The sequence below is a fragment of the Rattus rattus genome, chromosome 4 (genome assembly GCF_011064425.1).
Source record: "Rattus rattus isolate New Zealand chromosome 4, Rrattus_CSIRO_v1, whole genome shotgun sequence".
Lineage (NCBI taxonomy): Eukaryota > Metazoa > Chordata > Mammalia > Rodentia > Muridae > Rattus > Rattus rattus.
This window is the reverse complement of record NC_046157.1, coordinates 113,019,495-113,039,312: the sequence shown is the minus strand read 5'-3', so window position 1 is coordinate 113,039,312 and position 19,818 is coordinate 113,019,495. Positions and strand designations below refer to the sequence as shown.

Here is a 19,818-nt window from a genome sequence, read left to right as displayed (position 1 = left end):
CAGAATTTTTTTTAAAGACAGTAATTATTCAGTTGCATTATAATGGCATAATTAAACAACCAAGCTAAGATTATTATTAAGAAAAAAGTACAAGGGGTTGGAGATTTAGCTCAGTGGTAGAGTGCTTGAGGCCCTGGGTTCGGTCCTCAGCTCCGGAAAAAAAAGAAAAGAAAAAAGTACAAAATTTGAGATTGATTTGAACAATTTGTAATTAAGACTTGTCCAGGATTAAAGACCATATTTTTGAAATTAGATTTGCCTTTAATATGATAATTTGCATCGTATCTGATAAGGTAAAGATTCTAATTTGCTGTGAAGCAAACCTTTTAAAGAAACACTTCTTCCATTTCAACAGATCTACCAAAGGTTTTAAATCTTCATTTACTAAATTCAGGAACAAAGGATGTACCAATAACAGTAAGTTTTTTTGAGTTTTTGAGTGCTGCCGTGTGTGTGTGTGTGTGTGTGTGTGTGTGTGTGTGTGTGTGTGTGTACGCGTGCGCGTGTGTGTGAGACTTAACAGGAGGTTACGTTCTTGCTGTTTTGAGGTGGCTTGTAGACTCCTGGTTCTTTGTGGGATATGCTGTCTTGGTGCTCAGTTGGAGAGGTGGCAGTGGCATGACTTCTCACATTCACTGAAACTGAGTTTTCTGAGAACCAAGCTTTGCGCTGTGTTTTGCTTTCTGTTTATTTCAGCATTTCCTTCCCATGTTACAGCGGGATAGAGCCTGGCGTGTCTTAGGAGAAGTCCTTTTCCTCTAGTTAGGCAGTGCTGAGTGTTGACGTGTGTTCTGTTCATTTTTTTCCAAGAGCTCATTCTCTTTGTAAACCGTAGTCCTTCCCGGTGCATGGTGACATGCAGGGAGCTCCAAATGTGTCCCTCACCCAGATGTAGACAGAAGGCCCACATGCGGGCCACTGTCTGTCAGGGAGCTCTGAGAAAGCAGCCCTCCTGACATCGTGAACACCACGTGCCTCAGATGTCTTCAGAGGCAGGTTTACATGAGCCTCTCCGTGGTAGTTGATGAGTAGGAACCGTTTATGTCAGCTTGATATTTGCTCTACTGAGATGAATTTTTTTTTTTTTTTCGGTTCTTTTTTTCGGAGCTGGGGACCGAACCCAGGGCCTTGCGCTTCCTAGGCAAGCGCTCTACCACTGAGCTAAATCCCCAACCCCTGAGATGAATTTATGCAGAAATCCAGTTGCTATGTAAAACAGGGTTTTTTTGTTTGTTTGCTTGTTTTTCGTTTTTTGCTTGCTGACATGCATCTATGACTGCTCAATGTGTCTTGGAATGTTTTTTTTAACCAGGGTCTCACTGTATAGCTCTGGCTGGCCTGTAACTGTGTAGACCAGGTGGCTTTGAACTCACAGCGCTCCCCTTAGCCTCCCATGTGCTGGGATTAAAGGCCTGCACCACCACAGCTGACTTAATTGCTGAGTGGTAGTCTGACCTGAGTGTCACGAGAAAAGACTAAACATACATTAAGAATAGACACAGCTCTCTTTCCTGGCAGTCTCGCCATATCCCACTTCTTCATAGTCTTTGAGTGAGCAGTAGTTGGAAACTAAGACTAAAATGATTAGGATAGGCGATCATTTGTATTCTTTTTTATCTTAGGTTACCAGTGAACTTTATTTTATTCTGCTTTATTGGTTTGCTTCGTTGTTTTTATTTCCTTAGACAAGTGAGTTTTACCTGATGATTCAGGTTTATTTTTAATGAGTGTACAGTTCAGACTATTAGTGTAATGTGACTCACCAACTGTAAACTTGTTTACTATTAGTGTAGTATGTTTTGAGCTGATAGCTATGATTGTAAATTTTTCCTCTGGTTTGGAAATGCTTAAAGTATTGCATTTGAAGTAAGAATCATTTTTTTCAACATGTATTTTAAGTGTTTCCTGCTTACTACGACTGTATCTCAGCAAAAACCAGGACTTGTTCTTTCCGGTACAGCTTTGCATAGGCTGCTACCGCACAGAGCATGCCACAGTGGTTCCTCATGAACTGTTTCGGCGGATGAGCTTGTTCACACCTGGCTGTGCTTCCATTGTTGCTGTCCCACACACAGTAGCCAGGGAAGGCAGTTGCTGTCTGTGAAAACCCTCTGAGGCCTCAGCCTACAAGGCCAACTCTCTAGCAAGCCACAAGCTCATACAATCTCTGGAGTCTGTAGACAGATAATACCCTAGAAAATATCTAGTCTTGGGATGTTCTTACGGGTGGGGAAAGAGAACCTGAGTATGTGGGCAGCATACCCAGGCTCCCACTGCACCCCTGCTAGACTGCCATGTATCCTCTGCTATGTTCCCTTGCTAGTGGTAATATAGTATATATAATAAAAGCAAAGGAAACTTCCTTCATTTGTAGCTTAGCTAGCAGTTCTTTATTTACTCTCAAAAATACATATCCTTTGGAAAAAATGTTTCATTAAAGGGAACAGTTATCATCATTGCAAATCATGGCGACAGAATTGACATCCCCCCAGGAGCAGTGTTAGAGAACAAGATTGTATCTGGGAACCTTCGGATCCTGGACCACTGAAATGAGCACTGTCAGCTACACTTTCTACTAATTATGGGCTAAAGAGTTTTACAATAAAATGTCCTCAGATTATAAAGCAAGCAGGTACTTTATTTACTATGTTGTACTCTGCACTATTGATTTTTAAAGTAGTTTTCTGCAATGAGCTTTTAGTCTAAGGAAAGCATAAACAAAGCAATACTTTCCTTCTTGGATGAAAAGCCTAGAAATTAGGTCCTCTTAAAGTGCAATATTATTTAATCTCAGAATCGGGCCAGCTCTGTAGATCTTCAACAGAAGCTTCAGTGACTGTCCCTTTGAATTGCCTTTGATTTCAAAAATAAAAAGATCCATGTGTTCAAAAAAAAAAAAAAAATACATATCCTTGAGGGAATGAAGAGATCTGTATTTCAAATGGTTGCCAGTAACAGTAAGCTTATTGATAAGTAAGATACTGCTACAAGCAGATCATCTAGTTCCCAGCCCCAGTCTTCAGGGCACAGTAAGGCAGATGAGAATATCTAATGCTGGGAGAGAGAGCCAGAGCCACGGCTTGAGAATTGCGACACATGCATCTGCGAGAGCCGTCCTCAGGACCAACCCCGAGCCTGTGAGGACTTGCTCGCCGCCCAGGGCAACGGCAGTGCATGGGACAGGGAGCTTCCCTGGCAGGCCCTGAAATCACTAAAATCTCCTTAGTCCCCTGCCACAGCAGATACCACGCTGCAGGGCTAGAGTCTCTTTTCATATTCTTCTCACATTTATTGTGTCCTCAGGGATTCCCGCTTGATGCTCAGACTGGATAGGGTTCTCCTTCTAAGAGTCAGCCTAGAATGGGGAAGAATCTGGTGCCTTGCCAGCCCTGTGAACAAGCATGGGCTTCACACATGGAAGGTTGTCTTCTGTGGGAAATGACGGGTTTTGACGTCAAGTTCATACAGTCCAAATAATTTGATAATTAATTTAGAATTAGGGTTACTGTGCAATATGTGATTCCATGAAGACACTTTTGTGTACCAGGGTTTCAGACAGGGCTCTGTCCCAGGTCAGGTGGTCCCGGCTTCAGTCCAACATCACATTATACTCTGAGGCCCTCTTTATCAGAACAGTGTGGGTGCAATTGGTATCTTTGAAATTCAAATGATTTTTATCATTGAGGATAATAAAAAAAAAAAACTAGACCTTATAATGTGTTCATTTTTTAAATATACACTGAAAGGACACCATTTACTGAGGTGTTTTGTTTTGCTTTGTTTTAACTTTAAGTTTGTATGGGTAGACCTGATTTCCTAAGTTGTAAGTGTCCGAGCCTCACTTCCGGGTTAAGTTCCTCCGTAGTTGGCCTCGGTGCCACCCTGCCCTTTCCTGCCCTTTGACAGCAGACCTTGCTCACACTGCCAGGCCGTGGGGAAACAGCTGCAGAGGCCAAGTGGAGGTCACAGTGCCCTGAGGTGTCCTCATCCTTCCTACTAGGGGACAGTTCCAGGGCACCTTTGTGTGTAAATTTCTTCAAGCCTGGGTCTTAAGGTCTCAAAGAAGGCATTCACGTAGAGAGTAAGACCTTTAGGTTTTCCATGTGCATGTTCGTCCTGAGGTCTCATACTTCACAATCTCACACACCATCACTTTGTTTCATAAGGTATTTTCGCAAAAGTCCGGTTTTGTCTTATTTCGTTTTACAGATACTGTAGACATTATGCATTGATTTTGAGTATGTTTTATTCTCCAGCTAAACTACTAGACTAAGATAAGTTTTTTTTTCTTTGCAGAGTGTTCGACCAACACCACAAAATGATGCTATAACGGTGCATTTTAAACCGGTTACATTAAAAGCTTCTGAAAGTAAATATACCAAGGTTGCAAGCATTAGTTTTGATGGTAAATATTCATTTTTTCCTCCTAAAGTGGTTATTATTTTGATAAACTAGAAAGCATTTATGTTGATACATTAATATAGAAATCCAGACTATTTTAACACTACTGCTTCAATTGATTTTCCCCTATAAAAAATCATTAACTTACTTTATTAATTCATAAAGTATTACAACTTCATAAACCTAAATCAGAATCTACAATCAAGAAACATTAGCAGATATATTAGGGCTGGAAATTTCTTTAATGTTGGAAAACTAGTCACAGCTATCATAATTTACCTTAATTATGAAGTCATTGGTGGTTTTAATTAAGTGATAATATATTTAACTTTCAGAAGCACATTTTGGTTCACAGGCAAAAATATTCTTTTTGACTTTTTTATATGACTTTTTAAGCAGAGCAGACAGTCCTGTCTAAGGTAAAATAAGAGCCTTCATGTATGGTCAGATTAGCTACTGTTAGATGAGTGATGTGTATCATTTGAGCTATTTCATATCTACACATGCACGCATGCACACACACCACCCCCATGTGCTTTATTGAACTTGTTATCGCAAATTTTAAATTATGACATAACAGCTGCTTAATTAGATATGTAACTAAATAAGAACTGAAACTCTGAAGAGGGCCTGTCGTTTCTGTGGTCTTGATGCCCTGGATACGCCTGTCTCATCTAAGCACTGAGAGATTAAGCTGAACCTCGTGTGCCGACAACCACATGTGCCAAGTCCACAGCTTACAGCCCAGCTCACCAGACGAGGGCAGTCTGCACAGTCCTCACAGGTTCACTGTACTGAGGTGAAGGAATGTACTCTTTGGCACTGTAAAAGCTTTCCTTTTTAAAAGCAAAACTCTCAGTTTGCATAAAGTCAGTCAGATTTACAAGCCGTAAAGTAATCGGCTGCCTACAGGGCTCAGAGGGCAGGCCTCGCTGCCCCAAGGCTGCCAGCTTGTGTTCAGCCCCTGGAAAGCACATGGAGGAAGGAGGTGACACTCCCACAAGTTGTCCCTGTGTGTGCCAGGACCGCTCACCACACTCATGTGAACCGCACTGACACACAAGAAGTAAACGTAGTTTTTAAGTTTAAAACATACACACACACACACACACACACACACACACACACACACACACACACACACACACACACACACACAAATACATGATCTTTTTAATGCTTCCTTGCAGCTTCAAGAGCAAAAAAGCCATCTCAGTTTTCTGGGAAAATAACTGTTAAAGCAAAGGAAAAGAGTTATTCTAAACTCGAAATCCCCTACCAAGCAGAAGTTTTAGATGGGTGAGTTTTGTCTTAAAAGAAACTTTGTAACTTTTTGTTTGTAATTTTTTGCTAACTGATAAAAGCTCACCTAACCTAATGGGTTATTGTGAAAAGAACAACCACAGCTGTAAAGGAAATCTTTCCGTGTCCTGTTTATTTCTGACTTTCTAAGGTGGAAAAAGAAAATGGAATATTATGGTTTGTGTTAGATTTAATAATTTAGTAATCAGCTTGTGTTTTTTTAAATATTTAAATCATTTGAACCTTTTCTCAGTGTCATTCTGTTTGAGGTATGTCAGACTTGAGGCAAACTCTTCTGTTCTTCCTAAACTCCTAAGTACTTGTAGACTCCTGATGTTTAATGACCTCTGAGATGTAGCTCTTGTCTGTGTACCGGAAGCAGCGAGCCATGTACTGACTCACAGTCTGTAGGTGCAGGGTGTGGTGACCTCAGCAGCACTAGCCTCCTGCTACTGCGCCCTTGACTCCATCATGCTCTCTGTTTCATTTCAGTATTTCACGAGCTAAATGCTGTCATGTGGTGAACGAAGTTCTAAACCTTAACCATTAAATGCTATCGTCTAACTCTGTGCTGTGGTCCTAAATGCTAAATGTATACTGAACTAAATAAAATAAGCACATGGAAATAAGGAGGGTTCATCCTGCTTTGTTTTCTTCCAATAGTTATTTGGGGTTTGATCATGCCGCCACGCTGTTTCACATCCAGGACAGTCCTGCCGACCCAGTGGAGAGGCCAATTTACCTGACTAACACTTTCAGTTTTGCGATCCTCATTCATGATGTGTTGTTACCAGAAGAAGCCAGAACGATGTTTCAGGTGTGTTGAACCCGCCCCTGGATACTCTGCTGCTGTGGCAGCCAAGTGACACTAACCTAGCTTTTCTCTGCTTTGTTCCCAGGTGCACAACTTCAGCAAGCCAGTTCTGATTCTTCCGAATGAGTCGGGATACATTTTCACCCTGTTTTTTATGCCATCCACATCATCCATGCACATAGACAACAACATTTTACTTGTTACCAATGCCTCTAAGTTTCATTTACCTGTGCGGGTATACACAGGCTTTTTAGATGTGAGTATGTCATCAAAGCCCTACCTCTCTGCTTCTGGATATTGTCAGGCAATTGGCTACACCCTTGTGCTTTATACATTGATCTGATTCCTTCCCAGTCAGTGCTTTCAGGATATAGAAACACACACACACACACACACATACACACACACAATTCTAAAACTAAGGGTTGCTATCCTTCAGTGTCCAATGGGAATTGATTTTGGAATCTACTACAGATGCCCAGATCTATGATTATTCCTAGCCTTTATGGAGGATGCTATAGTATCCATCGACAGACAGTGATGTCCATGAATGTGGAACCTACAGATTGGGAAGGCCGACTGTCCATACTGTGTTTTGTTCTAATTTAGAAATTAGGATAAGTAGTAGTAAATGGAACACAGGTTAATCTATAATTAAACCATTCCTTTCACCTTTTGCGATAAGGAAAGTACTTAGGCTTTTCTTTGGCATGTGGAACTCCCTGGATTTACCGCCCTTGCTCCTTGGGACATTATAAAGCATAGTAAGGGTTGCTTAAATACAGGCACTGTGTGACTACCAGTTTCCTTCTGAGACAGACCTATAGGATTGATGAGTGGGTCGCACAGACAGGACAGGATACACAGGAGGAAGGACCAATTTACACCCCTGGTGCCAGCACAGGCTTTGCTGACTGCTCAGAGGAGCAAACCACTGCAAAGTTAGGAATTATTTACTTCCGGACTTTCCCTTCAGTCTTGTCCCCCCATGATGTATTTAAGCCCTTTAATTCTAGTCTCTGTTCAGAACTCTTTCTATATTGCTTTCTCTTGGTTCACTTTTAAATTGTAATAACAGAGAGTCTAGAACAAAGATAAATGGAGAATAATGGGGCAGGGACACTATTAGGAAGAATAGTGGTGACAATGATCGGTTAAAGTTGGGAAACACCAGCACAAACCAGAGAACCAGAGAAGAAGAAGAAGGCTGGATGGTAAAGATACACACTGGGGCAAGGAAAATAGACACAGCACAGAAGTAAGGTGTAGAGGTGTTCATGGCAGAGAAAACAAACCAGTGGGGAAATCGCAAAGCTTTGGTGACTGTGGCCCCTGAAAGACATTGGTTGAGTGACCGACCTGCCGGGGAGAATGGAAGGTTGGACAGGACCAGAACTTATACCAGCTAGGTTTGTGGACCTAAGGGCTCAGACCAGGCAAGGCACAGACTTCTGCCTGATTGCCACGCTCCTCAGCCTCTCCTAGCACTTCTGGGAAGTAGATGCGAGGAAATGGCCTCTCTCCATCCCCGATTCCTCTGATTCCTTGTCCTTGTCTCAGTATGTCCTGCAGCTGTATATAGAGATGTAAGATAGAGAAAGTTTAGCGTCTCCTAGTGGTCATTTTATTGAGTAACATTGTTAAACACGTGATCTGGTGTTTAATACAGTCTTTTTCTTTCTCTCTAGTACTTTGTATTGCCCCCCAAAATAGAAGAACGCTTCATAGATTTTGGAGTACTGAGTGCTACAGAAGCAAGTAGTATTTTATTTGCAATTATAAACAGCAATCCAATTGAGGTAAAGAAACTGTTTTTATTCTCAGTTACACTAAAGAGTTCATGTTCGTGTTGCAAGATCACTTTGTGTTTTCTCTTTGAAGCTGGCAATAAAAAGTTGGCATATCATAGGAGATGGCTTATCAATAGAACTTGTAGCTACAGAGAGAGGCAACAGAAGCACAGTGATCGCGAGCCTTCCTGAACTGGAGAAGTCCTCTCTGCCGGACCAGTCCCCGGTGAGTGAGCCCTCTTGCTGCTTTGGGTTGGGACGAGTGTTTGAGACCCGAGTGAAAAAGCAGTGCTGTGTGCCCCACTCGGCAGACACCTTGATGTGCTTCCCAGTAGCGTGACTGCTAGACACTGCAGGGCCTCGTGGACACCGTCCAACTCCCATGCTCTCCGTTTATGATGAGGGCACAGAGGAATTGGAAGGATCTGCACCACACTGTCTTGAGAGAGTGTCTGTAGTGAGGCTCTGTGCATCAGGTGTGTAGACCTGATGCTATACACAGGGTCTACACATAGATCTGTGTGGGCACAGCTCACTACCAGAGTGCTCCTTCCCACTTCAGTAGGACCCTTGCCTGCATGGCTACTAAATGACACCATTTTTACTGTTTCAGGTAACATTAGCTTCAGGACACTTTGCAGTGTTCAGAGTCAAACTCACTGCCAAGAAGCTGGAAGGGGTCCACGATGGGGCCATCCAGATCACAACCGACTATGAAGTAAGTGCATCAGCGGGGCTCATGCCCGTGGGGTTTTCTAAGACTTTCTGTTATTAATGGCTGTGCACATTGATAGGGCTTCTCAGTTTTTGTAGGAGCAGAGAACTACATTTATTTAAAGTATACCCCTTTCGTGCCTTTAATACTGACCTTTTCAGAGCCATTTCAGAATTACAAGTATTCATTGTCTCCCAGTTTTCTGCTAAAACTCCTCATATTTCCTAAGTAACAGTTTCAGGAAAGTGCCCTTAGCACACTGGGAATCACGCTGTTAAGCCCGCCTACAGAAGATTACCGCACAACAGGTCCTGACTGGATTTCTTGAGCTGCAGGTCTGACTCTGCACTCATGTTTTGCAGGATTCTGTGGAGTTTATATTATATTCACTAAGATCCTGATTGCATTTGGCAGATCTGATCTTTTTTCTTATTTTATACTTTCAATTCTTTTGATAAAGGGACTGGAACTCACTGTATAGCCTGAACCAACCTTGAACTAGCAGACCTCCTACTTGAGCTACCCAAGTGCTAGAATTACAGGTGTAGATTGCTTTCCTGTCTCAGACCTAAATACTTTTAATTTAACACTTACAGATCTTTGGGCGGTTGAGTACTTCTAAATTCAACAAGTTATCTTTGTCCTCCTGAGTGGTTTCAGCATACACAAGTCCAGTGGCAAAATAAACAGAACTGGCTATTCAAATAATAAATGATTAGAGTATATCCAGTTACCTCCAAAAGTGAGGAATTCATACTTAACATTCGTATAGAAGTAAGTGCCTTTCAGAATTGAGACAGTTTGTTTTTTGTTTTTTGTTTTTTGTTTTTTTTAATGGATGAAAATAAAAATTACACACAAGGGGCTGGAGACATGGTTCAGCAGTTAGGAGCACTGGCTGTGCTTTTAGAAGACCCAGGTTTAATTCCTAGCACCTACAAGGTGGCCCATAACTGTCTGGTTCCAGTTGCAGAGGATCTGGTGCCCCCTTCTGGTCGCTGCAAGCATCAAGCATGAGCGTGGTAGGTGGTCAGGCAAAGTGTCCACGCATAGACAATTATAAAACATAAGATATTTTAAAACTAAACACAAATATTCCCTCATACACTGCATTCATGGCTCACTTGTGATGCTAATTAGGAATTCTAACTCCAGAATGTTCAACTTTTCTTTAAAACTTGGGTTGAAATCTATTTTTGTCTACCAAAACAATACTGAATTATATGGCTGTAGAAACCCTGAATTTTTATAGATGTCGTTTTATAAGTACGGCTTTCCTTTTTAATCTCTAGAGGACTTGTATTTTGAAAAGTTGTCTTTATTCCTCCCCTGTGGTTTGCTCTTAACTAGTTTTAGCAGGTAAATGAGTAGTCACTGGAAATGCATTGTTTTCATTGTATAGAAACCTTGAGCAGACTAAAAAGCTCCCAGGGTGGTTTTAATACTGGTTTTGAGTTATTGCCAGTGTATGACACACGATAAGCTTTGTTTTGTTTTGTTTTTTTTAACTCATAAAACAATGAAGTAATTGTCAGTAGCAAACATCCCAGACTTCTCCTGATGCACTGGTGGTCTGCCTCTTCCCTCCACAGATCCTGACCATCCCTGTGAAAGCTGTGATCGCCGTGGGCTCGCTGACGTGCTTCCCCAAGCACATGGTTCTTCCCCCTTCCTTCCCAGTAAGACTCACACTTCTTGCTCATTGCTTTCTGCTGCTTATAGCGCAAGTGGGAAAGACATTTCCTGCTTTGTCATTTACTGTAACAGGAAGCCCTGCGCCCGCTGGGTTCTTAAGGGAATGTAAAGTGGGGTAAGAAAGACCCTCCCTCAGGGAGATTTCCTATGCAGAGTGGAAACAGGCCCTTGATGTGTAAAGCAGAGGATGCCATTGCCCTGCAAAGTGAATGGGGCTGAGAGAGAAAGCATCTCACAGCCCCTAACTCCACAAAGCCCTTCCTGCTTCCAGCAAAGCCTCCACTGTTTGAAAGGGGGAAAATGGCCTCAGGAAACGCCATGTTCTCTGTAGTTACAGACATGCACTCGCACAGGCACAGTGACCTTTTTTTAAAAAAACATATGAAACTGTTTAATAAGGTTAGCAATTAAGAAAACAGGTTTGTGAGGATGCATCCCACTGTCAGAGAGAGAAGCAGCTGCACCAGGCACCAGGAGGGTGAGGGCTTTGACAGAGGGCCATTTTTAGAGTCCTTCTGTAGATAGAGAGATGACTGTGGAGAGAGGGCGCTTACTGCAGAGCCCTCCTGCAGGACCCGATGGCTCACAGCTGTCCGTAGCTCCTATTCCGGGGGATGCAGCGCCCTCTTCTGGCCTCTGAGATCTAGGCACACATACGGTGTACATAAGCAGACAAACATTCATATAAAATAAAAAGCAGGCACTCTCACCGCAGGAAAAGTTAATATCAAAACGATTCTCTATGCCATCTGAAAAAGTGCTAGAATCAAATTTTTTTTTCCTGCTTGGTAAGAAATTGTCAAGGCAGGCATGAACAGACAGTTTAAAAATCATCTCCAAAAACTTTATAGCTGCTTAAAAAAGTCTTTATGCTAGGAAAAAAATCCACACAGATTTTATTCAAAGGAAGAGTTCTCTTGATTTCAAGCAAAGCCCAACTGAATTGGATGTTTTCCTGCATAGAAATATAAATAAATATGTATTCACATTAGTAAATGCATACAATATACAAATCGTGGGATTTTACATATAAAACTGGATATATGCAGTATAAGTATAAATCTTTCTAGATGGAATCAGTATCTTTTTAGTTATTTTTTAAATCTAAATATGATTGCGATGTTTTCAGTTGATCTGGGTAGGTGGCTCTGCAGATAAAGGTGCTTGCCACCAAGGCTGACAACCTGAGTTTACCAGGACTCACATGAGGGAAGGAGAGAACCAACTTGTGTGAGTTATTCCCTGACCTCTACACACACTGCATGGTGTATGCTCACACTGGTGCCTGAGCCCACCACCACACACACACAAGTAAATAATGTAACTTTTTTTAATTTTAAAGAATAAAGTCTGTATATAAGTTACTAAGTAAAGGAAATACAAAAATCCAAATATTTCTTGACTGCTGTAGACAGTAGTAGTTTCATGTGTGATTCTAGAACATTCGCAACAATGATTCTCTTGTAGTTTGCAGGTGGTTTCTTACAGTTGATCTCCCTGGGGTGTTTCTGAGGTTCTCTAGGAAAAGAATGAGGCACCTTTTATCCCTAGTAACAGGATATTAGTAGGTGATATATGTGAGGGAGATGGTGGAGAGAGGGCATAGGCAAAAGATATTACACAGGGATCAACTCCTCGAATGTCCTAATAAGGTCAGCACATTGAGGCAACTGTGAGAAAGGCCTCAGCTGTACCTCAGAGTTTGAGCCTTGAGAGAAGAAATAGGAAAGGCCCTGGCTTTTTGAGGATGAGTCAGAATGCATTGGGCAAATGTAGGAATGTAGAAATGGAATCTTCTTGAGGTGGGGGTCTAGTGGGTCTGAGATGTGGACATCAGATTTAACAAAGCCTAAGTCAAGATTGTGCCCTTTTCAATATAAGATTTTAGTAAGTTCAGCGTATTTAAGTTTGGGCTATAATCAAACCTTTGCCTTCCTGTACTGCACTGTGTCCTGACTATATATTACACCCTGCTTTGTCATTCATACATAAGACCTCATTCTTTCTCACTCACCATTAGTACACCCATCTCCTCACTTCCTCCTAGGGAGCAGTATGTCAGAAAACATTTCAAAAACTTAAGAGTTGCAAAAGGAATTTTATTATCTTTTGATCTTCGTCAGGCCAGGCGTTAGGATAGCTGTAGAAGCTACACAGCTGCCATGATGGTGCCGCAGCCACCGCTGTAACTCTCCTCCCTCCAGCCTCATGGCCACCCTCGGGATCTTACCAGGGAGAAGGACATCATTTATCTGTTTTCTGGGACCAAATATTAGAAAAACGTATTTCTCATGTGATAAAATTCTTCTAAGTACATAGGAATCACATGTACAAAAAAAAATATTCTGTATTCCATCATAAAGTTTATGAAAGAAAGCTTGTAATGTGCTTCTTAAGGGTAATTTGAGCCTTTTTTAAATTCAAGATTTACTTATTTAATACCTTCTAGAAAAACGAAACTGGTACCTGGTTAGAACACTGAGAAAGACTTTCATCTGTGGGGCTGGAGAGATGGCTCAGCAGTTGAGAGGAGTTACGGCCTTTGTGGGGAGGATAGTTCCATTCCCAGCATGTTTTAGAATTCATTTATTTTGGGGCAGCCTTACCTTGGTGTTAACAGACTTGCTGCCGTCTACAACTCCACTTCCTAACTCTGCTCACTCGGGCGCCAGGCATGCAGTAGTGCACGTTACATACGTGCAGCCAGAACATTCGTACACATATGTAAAGACAAGCACATCTTTTTAGGAAGAATCTAATTTGTATGCTGTTTTGTAAGATTCTTCAGTAACTTATATGGTGTGTGTTTTTACTTCTAATTACTACTTTCTGAGACAAGGGACAAGAGACTGTGCAGCTCTGTCCTCTGGCCTTGATCATCGATGTGCTGACAGTACAAGCATGGACCTCCACGCCAGCAGAGAGCCTACATTTAAAGAGAGCTAATTTTCTCTATGGTGGCAAAAATTACTGTTGTATTTATAAAGAAAACATTTTCTTTTAAAGAATATGTTTCAGTCTTACTTGGTTAGATTTTAGAATTCATTTATTTTGGGGCAGCTTTACCTTGTTGTTTTAACAGACTTTACATTACAAACCAAGACGCCCCTTGTTATTTAAAGCGCCCTCTGTGCCTTCTTGGGTACTTAATGTGTCAACACAAATTAAGTTCCTGTTAATTCATTACAGTGCTTCTGTAACACATACAACAGCAACAACGAAGAAGCCGGCCAGTGATCTCAGTTCTTCAGATTTGGTGTTTTCATTTGAATGAGGGGATGGATTTTTGGGTCAATTACAAATTTAAAAGGTGTCAATTGATGAAAATTCTGACCTTGTGTTTTCTTCTTTCAGGGGAAAATAGTCCATCAGAGCTTAAATGTTATGAATTCCTTCTCACAGAAGGTGAAGATCCAGCAAATAAGGTCTTTGACAGAAGACGTTCGATTCTACTACAGACGATTACGGGGTAATAGGGAAGACTTGGAGCCAGGGAAAAAGTCGAAGGTTTGTTAAACTGGGAGTTCCCTGATGACGGTACTTCGTGACTGGCCATCTGTGCCTTCGGGACTCATGGTTGTTCTGTGATTCTTTATAGATTGCAAACATTTATTTTGATCCTGGGCTACAGTGTGGGGATCACTGCTATATTGGCTTGCCTTTCCTATCCAAATGTAAGTCTCTCCTAACCTTCACTCTCCTGCCTCAGTACTGTAGAACTCACTGGAAGGGTACCGGCAAGTGGCTTAGGCTGATATGTGCTTCCTCTTTTAGCTGAACCCAAAGTGCAACCCGGGGTGGCCATGCAGGAAGACTTGTGGGATGCCGACTGGGAGGCCCATCAGAGTTTGTTCAAAGCTTGGATGGGGATAAAGGAGAACGCAGGACATAGGTACGAGCTTCTGCTTTACTGCAGCATTAGCAGTGCAGCCCACCGGGCATCTCTGCCGTTACTACCTTATGAGCTTCACTGTCGTTTTATATTGGCTTGTGTTACTTTACAGTTACGATAATGTCGCATTGTCATTGTTAGTGTGCGTCGCTAAGAAATACACACTCCCATGTCCTCTTTTCTCCAGTGCATGAGGTCTACTTGAAATCGTCCTTGTATATAGTGACTGCCATGTCCACCTTAGACACAGTGTTATGCATGAGAAGAGAGATCTGTCTGCCACTGGCCTCTCCACAAGGCAAGTTAGGCATACTCCCAACAGGAGACCGAATGTATTTGTTCCTTATGAAAAAACCACTCCCTTCTTCTTCAAGTGCTGGTCTGTTGCCAGGGGCAAACAGGGCCCCTTCAGTGGCCTCCCCACTGCATCTCTGGCCGGTGGAAGTGTGTTACGGGAAAGCCAGTGCTGTGTCTGGACTCACACACTCAGGTGTGGTGTTGGTGTCCCAGTAGCCTGGCCCTTTCACGCCCATTAGAAAAGAACGTTCCAGGGGTTGGGGATTTAGCTCAGTGGTAGAGCGCTTGCCTAGGAAGAGCAAGGTCCTGGGTTCGGTCCCCAGCTCCGAAAAAAAAAACAAAAAAAAAAAAAAAAAGACACATATTGAGAAAAGAACGTTCCAGAAACAGGACACTGACAATTAATAAGTACTTGTCTCTTGGCTGACTCAATACATATTTGTCAAAGTTAAAACATCCTACTATAAGTGTATTAAGACGTTTTAAGCATTGACTTTGGTTAGCATAGGAAGGATGGGTGTCACTGACATCTTCATGTGCACTTTATTCTTACTGTTCCTCTGCCTCTTCGATGGTCCCTTTCTTCCCTTAAAGGAATCCCCTGCCTTTTCCCCATAATGTATTTTCCATAATCCCTCTTCCCTTCCTCGTGACCTATCCTGGTTCCCTCTCTTGGCTGTTTTAGATCGAGCAAGTATCTCTACAGTATGTTGACTTAGCCACCTTAGCCCGTGTCCCTGGGATATAATAGTTCTACTGTTGGTTTTCAAGGACCTCCACGCTGGTTTCCTTAAAACAAGTTTACGTGCCCACCTGCAGCAAGCACAGGTTCACCCCGCTCATCTTCACTAACGCTTGTTGTCGGGTTGGTTAGTTAGGGGTGTGTGTGTGTGTGTCTGGGTGTGTGTGTGTGTGTATGAGTGTGTGTGTGGGGGTGTGCTTCAACAATAGCCACCCCTCTGAATCTCAAAGCAGTTTTAATTTGCATTCCCATAACAGCTAAGGATGTTGAAGACTTCTTCAAAATGTTTCTGGACATTGGTATTTCTTCCCTTGAGAACTGTCTGTTCAGCTCTGCTCATGAGTCCGTCTGTCCACTACATGGTTCAAACCACTGAGAATGCGAGTTTCTATATTGTGAAATTTTTCCTTAAAGGAAAGAAAGTTTTCCCGTTAAAAATGGTTCCTCTGAGTTCACAGAGATTGTAGTAACCTCAAGAAGAGCCCAGTGATTACAACTCTTCTTTGTTGCCTGTGTCTCCATAGTGGACCTTGGACAGTGTGGGCAGTCTCCAAGTACTAATGAATAACTAACTCATTAGTGCTGCCCCAGTGCAGCAAGGGAGCGTCTCCACCGGTGTCTTCCTTCCAACATGCTCCTCACCAATGCCACCGGCTCCCATCTGCCCTCTGCCTCCCTCTCTAGTTGATAATGAGTGTAACATTCTCTGTGTGCCTCACTTGTGTTACCTTGTTTGTATGCATGCTTGTCAGTGCCCCAGAACCGTAGTTTAGTAGTACTGGGTTTGCGTGTGTTTCGCTGGTTGGTCCCAGATAGCTTGGCATTTACAGATACATTCCAGGTCCTGAACTCCTGCCTCTCGAATACTCACCAGTAGGGATGTGTTCACAAGGTCCTGAGCATGACTGTGATGATACAGTCTCTACTCGGTTTATTTCCTCTTGAACTGACATCTTCGTTGTGTGAGGATGTCACCTCGGCTTTATATCCAGAGGGAAACAGTGGATATATCAAGCAGCACCCCTCATCCGACTGCCCTCTGAGGTGTCCACATTCTTCCCATATAAGCCATGGAAGAATCTTAAAACCCTTGAATAACTGTCCCAAATGTTAAGTGTCCATTATTGAATTAATACTTTTAAATATCTTTGAGGACTAAACTGTCAATGTAGTTCAGTGGTAGAGAGTTTGGTTAGCACACAGGCGTTTGGTTCAATCCCTAGGAAGCATTTCCACCAAGAAAAGCATTTTGAAGATGTACATGCATTTCCTGTGCTACTGGAACTAAAGCTTGTTGTCCTTTACAGACTCCATAGCACAGGCCATTCTAATGTTGGCAGCTCTCTGTGCCAATAGACACATGCTATATCATTGAGAGATTAATAAAGCTATATGCCCAGTCATAAGTATGGCATCTCTGTCACCTCGTCTAAGACTCAAGGGACATCACCAAAGACATGCAAAGAACATAGATGCCAGGGAAGATAGAGGTGTAGTGTGAGCTACTTGTGGACCTGACAAAATTGTGTACTCTTAGCTCACGGCTGTGATCACCTGTACAAGATCTCCATAGGACCAGGCCCATCAGCACCCTATTGTGCAGTGGGGTGGGGCTCCATGAGGATTTATGTACAAATAATGGGTGATGTTGGGGGAGAGACATGTCTGCCAGTGAGGTAGCCCCTAGGAAAGTAGACAGACAAATGCCCACTCCTGCACTCCTGTAAACTACCCTAATGAGACTCATTGGCTTACAAAAAGAAAAGAAAGAAAATAGGGGCCAGGAAAAGACAGGGTAACAAAGAGTGAATATTGGAAGAAATTTATCAAGTGTGTGTGTGTGTGTGTGTGTGTGTGTGTGTGTGTGTGTGTGTGTGTGTATGAATGAATGTAAAACTAATCTCATCATTGTACAATAGTAACATTTTAAAGATTAAAAAAATCTTGGTAAAATAGAATAAATAAGCATTTTTTTTTCTGAACCAGAAAAAAAAAATCTTAAGTATCATTTCTTGTTTTGTTTTTTACACTGACATAGAAATTGTTTTTCTAGGTTGAATGCTATGTTCGAAGTAAATACAGATCTTCAAAAAAATATAATATCAAAAGTCAGTGCAGAGCTCTCCTGGCCGTCTGTCCTTAGCTCTCCCCGGCTGGTGAGGTTTCCACTCACCAACACAAATTGCTCCTCAGTAAGTATTCAAGGGGTGTGAGCGCGTGCTCAGAGATGCGTCCTACTTGGTTAGAAAGAAGATGCTGCAATTCCTCCGTAGGGATCTCCACTAATGCGTCCTGGCTTTCCTTTAAGGAAGAAGAGATTAGCGTAGAAAACCCTGCAGATGTCCCTGTCTACGTGCAGTTCATACCCCTGGCTTTGTATTCCAATCCCTCCGTCTTTGCAGATAAGTTAGTGTCCAGGTAAGCGTTCCTTAGATGGTTGAAGGGTAAACTTAAGTCTGGCTTGGTGGCTGAAGTTGCCAGAGGTTTCCTGGGATTGGGTTGGTATTGAACTGATCATCAAGAAAAGTTTTCAATAGAATGTAAATGGGGAGCTTTCATTTAACAGATTTGTAAAGAGATAATAGACAAAGCAATTCCACTATTTCCTTTTTAAAAGTAAACAAGGTGTTAATTATAACTAGTATCCTTTAGCCTTTTAAATAGTATTAATGTGGTTCCCAAGACCTGCCACAAGATAATTTGCAAATAAAAAAAGCCCAAGCTTGGTTATCCTCCACAGTCCTAGCTGTGATGTTTATGAAGATAAACATGCATTTTTCATTTTAGGTTTAACTTGAGTAAGGTGGCCAAGCTAGATTTGAGAACACTTGAATTCCAAGTCTACAGGAACAGTGTAAGTACAGCCTCCACATCATTTACTCTGCTAGAACCAGGGCTGATGGGAAGGACACCTATGGGCTGCCCTTAAGCCCAGCTGAAAGCAGCTATTGCAGTCCAGGGATTGACTTGGGGCGGGGGGGTACGGATACACAGGGCATGCCAGACAGTTCCTCTTTGTGGGCATTAACCTTATAGTCAGCAGTCAGCCTGTGACAGCTCAGCATAGTGCAACCTGGAAAGCCTGAGACTGTATGTGAAGTATGCTAATGTGACATTTTATTTTTAAGTGTTAAAAGATTCAGCTGAATCACTTAAACGTTCTTTCTATATGCTTCCTAATAAAATTGTAAAGACTGTGAATCTGACACCAATACCTGGCACTATTCATACCTGGCACAGCTATGCATGTGCATGTGTGCACACGTACATGCGTTTACCTCAGTAGATAAGGTTAACTTTAAAAACATAGTAAGTTGACTTGTTCTGGGAATGAAAGTGTCTCTATTATTCAGGCAAGTGACTGCTCAGTATTGTATCAGGCCTTGATGTGGAGGGTGCGGGTCTGCTAGGAAGGTTTACAGGAGCCAAACCCTGCAGGCTGCCTGGGGTCTTGTTGCCTTTTTGCCAGGACCAGACTCAAGCCTTGTTCAGATCAGAATGTTTGTCCGTCCAGTTTGGACCACATAGTGCTAAGTAGGAAGTCTCCCCAGCCTTATCCAGCAGCTGCTTTGAGGTTTGTCCTGTCTGCCACAGCTGCAGTCAGAAGGCCACAGACAGTAGTTTAGACTCCTGACTGCCAGTCTTCTCTTGGGATCTTGCCTTGCCCCTCCCATCCATAAAGTGCCAATGTGGCAAGCACTGGAAGTTCCTAGAACTTGGTTTCTTCTGCCTTGATAGGGAAAATACAGAAGTGAGTGAGCTGATGATCTCATGCAATAGCATTCGAAAGAGAGGACACTGAGCTAGACTCTAGAGGACTGATGGATGAGGAAAACCTCTGCACCTCAGGAAGTTTCCAAAGAAGAAATTCTCAGTGTGAAACTAATTGTTGGGAGTCCTTTAAACATGCTTCCTTTTCCATCATATCCAGTTCTAGAGAGGCATGAGTTCGTGTTGAAATTTAATAAATTATGTTTGCTATTGTTCAAAGACATTTTCTTTTCATTGTAAATGCAGACGGGAGAAATCAGTGGCTACCAGGAAGGTTTAGCACCATGGTGTCAATTCACACCTAACCGCTGTCTGTCGTCCCCACTGGTCATAGTGCAAACGGCATCCTAAGAAAAGCAAATGCATGTGTCTGTATTACTACAGAAAGGATTTCTGAGA

General features: G+C 42.3%; 1 protein-coding gene across 1 annotated transcript in view; it reads left to right on the top strand.

Moving 5' to 3' along the window:
• Positions 1-19,818, top strand: part of Tmem131 (transmembrane protein 131) — a 97,516-nt gene that overhangs the window by 55,804 nt on the left and 21,894 nt on the right. The window contains exons 13-27 of the mRNA XM_032899724.1: positions 356-417; positions 4,297-4,405; positions 5,592-5,700; positions 6,367-6,520; positions 6,603-6,773; positions 8,206-8,316; positions 8,399-8,533; positions 8,921-9,025; positions 10,615-10,701; positions 14,072-14,224; positions 14,316-14,391; positions 14,492-14,609; positions 17,702-17,840; positions 17,957-18,066; positions 18,436-18,502. Coding sequence (XP_032755615.1) covers positions 356-417; positions 4,297-4,405; positions 5,592-5,700; positions 6,367-6,520; positions 6,603-6,773; positions 8,206-8,316; positions 8,399-8,533; positions 8,921-9,025; positions 10,615-10,701; positions 14,072-14,224; positions 14,316-14,391; positions 14,492-14,609; positions 17,702-17,840; positions 17,957-18,066; positions 18,436-18,502 — 1,706 coding nt within the window. The remainder of the gene's footprint in view (positions 1-355; positions 418-4,296; positions 4,406-5,591; positions 5,701-6,366; positions 6,521-6,602; positions 6,774-8,205; positions 8,317-8,398; positions 8,534-8,920; positions 9,026-10,614; positions 10,702-14,071; positions 14,225-14,315; positions 14,392-14,491; positions 14,610-17,701; positions 17,841-17,956; positions 18,067-18,435; positions 18,503-19,818) is intronic.